Consider the following 5143-nt stretch of genomic DNA (forward strand, 5'->3'; position numbering starts at 1 on the left):
GGAATTGCCTAATATTGGCAAACATGCACACACACACACACACAAACAGAGGAATTGCATTTCTATCATCACCAGCTCAGAGAAACCGTGGATCTCAGATGAAAATATAATTTTTGGTGTGAAGAATCAAATAAATCATCACAACTTTGTGAACTGTCAGGATTCAAGAATATTCCATTTCATACAACTGAAAAACACACAACACTAGAACACACACGATTGTGCAATAATACACCGTTCATAAACATCATCACCACTACACAGTACCCATTTTAGGAGAAACATCTGAGACTATCTGAACAATGACAAAAACAACATTGTTTTAATGTGACACAACTCGTCTGATGAATGAAGTTTTTAAATGACGGGAACATTATATGTATAGTGTGTTTATCATCCGTGCAGCAATGAGACACGTCTTCACTGAACATCACTCCGAACATCTGGAATAAACTTGATGTTTTTAAGCTGAAAACAATCTGAAGCGGCAGCAGAGATCACGTCCGGTGTCACGCTTCTCTTTAACCTCTTTCCTTCAAATGAATCACACTTTCCTTACAGCAAACAAACCAATGGATCATCTGTGAACAGGCTTTGTGTGAGACTGCCTTTAGTATTTATCTTGAATTTTGGTCAAACCAACAGAAACACAGATACAGAGACATTAAAACAATACAAACAAACACTTAGAACCAAAAAAAACTTTACAGCCGACATTAATCCAGAACTCAGTCAATACAAATCAATTCTGTAAAAACTGATCATGAAGAATTGACAATTCAAAATGAAGAAATATGGGAAAGTCATTTCCAAACATTGTTTAATAAAGTGAGTAAAATCAAACAATTAAACTATAAGCAATCAAAGATCATCAAAACCCATTAGACTTCCCAATAACTGAAAAAGAACTTGAAGACGAAATCAAAACCTTTAAGCAAAAAAAGCATCCGGACCTGACGCGTCTGTGCGAGTAGTAACTGAGTTATTGGCTTTATGATCAAACGGTATTTTTAAGATGAACAGTTATGAATGTCATGAACGCCTTTAGTTCAGAGATGAAATGAAAGTCCAGTAGAGCGTGTGGAGCTTTACTCACATCACAGTGACAGAAATAGATTTCAGGAAGCAGATATTTTGGCCTGTTGATTGGTTTCCTCAGCAAATGTGAACAGATCATCTGAGACGTTTATCACTACTGTTTGTGTTCATTCAGTCAGTTTATATGCACACACTGTAAAAATGTCTCATTGTTCAAAATCATTTCAATTGTATTTTTCATCCTTTGACCAAAAAGGATTCTTTTTCGTCTCGTTCTTCTAACGAAAGTGTTTTGCAGGCCAGGACGGAAGAGAGGCGGTGAAACGCTGAGGTGGGCCGGGTCGAGAGAGAGAGAGAGAGAGAGAGGAAGAGAGAGAGGTCAAGGGCTGCTCCACACACCTATTGTCCGAGCGTTTCCTCGGCCGCAGACTGAGGTCTAACCATCCACAGGAAGACAAACAAACTCTTATCAGCGTCGCACAGAGCCCAGCGGTGTCCCCCGGCCTCTGACCCCCACGGCTGCCCCGAATCCCTCCTAATCACAAATCCCTCAAGATTCATCTCTCGCCATCATCCCAGTGACTGGTCGCCACGGAGACGTTGCTTGAGGCTTTGCCGTCCTAACGGCACCCAGGCAGGACTTCTGGAGACGGGCGGTCTTCTGTTTAATACTCCGGGCGCCTGCTGTCGGCCGTCTCATCGTGTCGGAAATAAACAGAGCAACAAAAACCGAGTGTGTGGCAGATTGTGAACTCTCTGCCCTGTCCGTAACCCCCACGATCTACACAGCCGCTCGAACATCTCCCAACACATACTCACTCACTTATTCATCTTAGAAAATTAGTAAACTCATCAAAACTGAATGCCAAAAAGCCAACTAATAGGATTATGATTCAACTTAAACATCTAAAGAATAAAATAAAACTTCATCTTCAACCTTTTGTCCGGTAGAAATGTTCAACAAGTGAAACCCACCGCATCAGCTTTCTCCAAACGCTATTTAAATACTTGCATTTGCTTGCAGTTTTTATTGCATGGCCTTGCGCTTTTCTTTCCGAGAGCGGCTTCAGAACGCCTTCCAAGCATTCACGGGCTGCTGACTAAAGGATTTATGATGCACAGAAGAATCCTGAATATTTACACACAATGCACCAAACATGTATCCCTTTCATACGGGGTAAACCGATGTAAGCTTCATGCAGTGAAGAAATAATGAGAGCCAATGATTCCTCAGAAGATTCTGACCCATCCAGTGTCGGCGCTCAAATACAGTTACGCATTTGGCAGATGCTTTTATCCAAAGCGACTTTGATTACATTGGACTATACATTATCTAACTATAAAGAATATGATGTTGATGTTAAAGCGAGAGATGAGGTGATGTGAGATCAGACAGACTGAGGTCTTCGGTGGCGAGTTTAACCGAGCTGTGGTTGATCTCTGACTGACGCTAGTGAGACCAGAGACGAGACAACTACACACAACTTCACAGGTCACAGATTCAGTTTATTAAAGAGATCAGACATGTCAACATGAAATCTGATTATCCTTGTTCACAACAGCAAGATGATAATAATCATTTATAATTCAGAGCTTTGGATGATTTCACTGAGAAATCTCAGTCTGACACTTGACTTTCAATACACATGTTAAAGGGGTCATATGGTGTTAACACGTGTTTTTCTGTGTCTTTAGTGTGTTCCACACGCATGTATTAAACACATAAAATTGCAAAAATGTAAGTATCTGAGCAAAAGATGAATTCTATCTAAAAGTGAACGCTCACCCAGACCTACCTGAAATGCTTTGTGATGTGACAAAACCCTTTACATTTTTTAACCACCTGTCATATACAGACCACCCAAAGTCAAAATGTGATAATCATCCCATTTCAAAAGTGTTATGATTCTTACATAGAAAGAACATCTAACAGGTGTGTGCTACTGGACATGAATAGAAAGAGTTCGGATCTTGAATTCAGCTTGATAGCGTAGCTCACTCGGCCTTGTTTATTATATTTAGCAGGTTTAAATCTATTGTTCTTTAGATTGTCTAACACAGTCCCATCACAGCATGAGTTTGAGGAACAATGGTGGACAGAGGAATGTTTGAGAATTCCTCAAAACAAGATCCTGAATAGTTTAAAAGACCTAAGAATCAATGTTTTAGAAACCAACCCATATACCCTGAAGTGTGTGCGTGTTTAATGAAGTCTTCAAACATCTAAAGCACATATGAAAACATACAAGTGAATAGCGCGAGAAGACTTAAGGAACACATCTGAAGAAGAATGAGAAAAACACGTCTACGCAGCGGCAGGAAAGAAAAAAAACTGATTGTTAATTGCGAGCGCGAGATAGAAATCGGTCTCCATGCGGTCGCGTCACCGGGTCTCAATGCCACCCAGACCAGCCGGCGGTCCTTCAGCGTACGGAAGTGCCTCATTTAAACACTACACGCCATATTTAACACCGGGGATTTTTCCCTCTTACCGTCATTGTGCTGGAATCGTCTGTCTGTCTCTCTCTCTCTCTGTCTGTCTGTCTGATGAAGTACAGTTATCAAACTATCAGAGAGTTACGTAATAAACTCCTCATGATCAACCTCCATCTGACAACACAAACACACACATATATACAGTATGTCTGTCCCTAATGTACACAACAAACCACTAATGACACACACAGACAAACAAACATGTGACCCTGGACGTCAAAACCCGTCTTAATAAGCACATGAACAGCTTTAGTACATTGTAGAGGTCAAATTGATCCAACGTTCTTTTGTGCCAAGATTCTTTAGTATATGAAGTAAACATCAAGTTTGATGAAGATATTTTGTCAATTTATTATTGTAAATATATCAGAACTTTAATTTTGTGAGTAATATGCTACGCTAAGGACGTCATTTGGACAACTTTAAAGGCGATTTTCTCAATATTTGGATTTGTTTGAACCCTCAGATTCCAGAGTTTTAAATAGTTGTGTTTCAGCCAAATATCATGCACCATACATCAATGAAAAGCTCATTTATTCAACTTTCAGGTGACGTATAAATCTTATTTTGGAATAATTGAACCTTAAGACAATATCTCATCTTGTGGATTAATGCCACTCTCTCAAACGTCATGTCACAGCACCTCATTCTTCAGGTGTTACGTGACATCATCATCATCATCACTGATCAGACGCCATTAGTGTTCACCTGAACACCTGCTCCATTGACAATAATAACAGCTGATCATCAACATCTGTCCTTCACAAACATCAATCACCAGAGACATTAGAGATGATGTTGTCTCACCTGAGGTTGTTGTGAAGTACAGAAGTAAAGCTAAAAGCTGTGTGATGTTCCTCATGTTGTGATGATGATCTTTAAATGGAGAGACGTTATATTCCACATTCAAGGATTCCTGTGAGAGACAATAACAACATGACATCACCAAACAAACAAACACAACAATAGCAGAGATACAGAGATTTCAAATGATGTGACCCGGTGACGTTTGTTAAAAATACCTAAATGTTTAAAGATGAATTGACCTTCATCTGTTATACCTGACATGAGAATATTTGTCTATTGTGATACAGGAATATTACTTTAAATGAATCTCATCTCAGTTTTGGTGTTTGAAACAAACGAAGAAAACATCCGTGTCATAGTTTCCCATCATTTCTTTCATTTACGTGAGAGATCAACATATCCAATAAATAAAATGATTAAAAATATACCGAATTTCTCCAAATGTTTATTAATCTAAATAACCTGAAGAAGTGTCGCGACGGTACATACAAATAATAAAACCATCATTTATTCTTCAATGTTGCTTTAAAACTCTTCTCACAGATGAACGGATTCATGTTTTACTCACAATAAAATACAAAAGAACTTCAAAACACAGAAAAGTCTTTTAACATTAAAACCGAAGATTCATAAAGAGACGCGCGTTTTACCTCGAGCTGAAAGTGTTCAGTAATCCAGCTGATGTGAGATCAGACCTCACATCACATCAGACCTCACATCAGACCCACCCACAGCACGCGCGCGCACAGAGAACGAACGTGAAGGTTTGATTCATTAGTGTTTATCACGTGACGCCGCTCGT

General features: G+C 39.3%; 1 protein-coding gene across 1 annotated transcript in view; it reads right to left on the reverse strand.

Moving 5' to 3' along the window:
* Positions 1–5143, reverse strand: part of eng (endoglin) — a 29574-nt gene extending 24431 nt beyond the window's left edge. The window contains exons 1-2 of the mRNA XM_079487070.1: positions 4992–5143; positions 4342–4450 (exon numbers count right to left, since the gene is read on the reverse strand). Coding sequence (XP_079343196.1) covers positions 4342–4396 — 55 coding nt within the window. The 5' untranslated portion in view covers positions 4397–4450; positions 4992–5143. The remainder of the gene's footprint in view (positions 1–4341; positions 4451–4991) is intronic.

Source organism: Barbatula barbatula, assembly GCF_947034865.1.
Source record: "Barbatula barbatula genome assembly, chromosome: 2".
Lineage (NCBI taxonomy): Eukaryota > Metazoa > Chordata > Actinopteri > Cypriniformes > Nemacheilidae > Barbatula > Barbatula barbatula.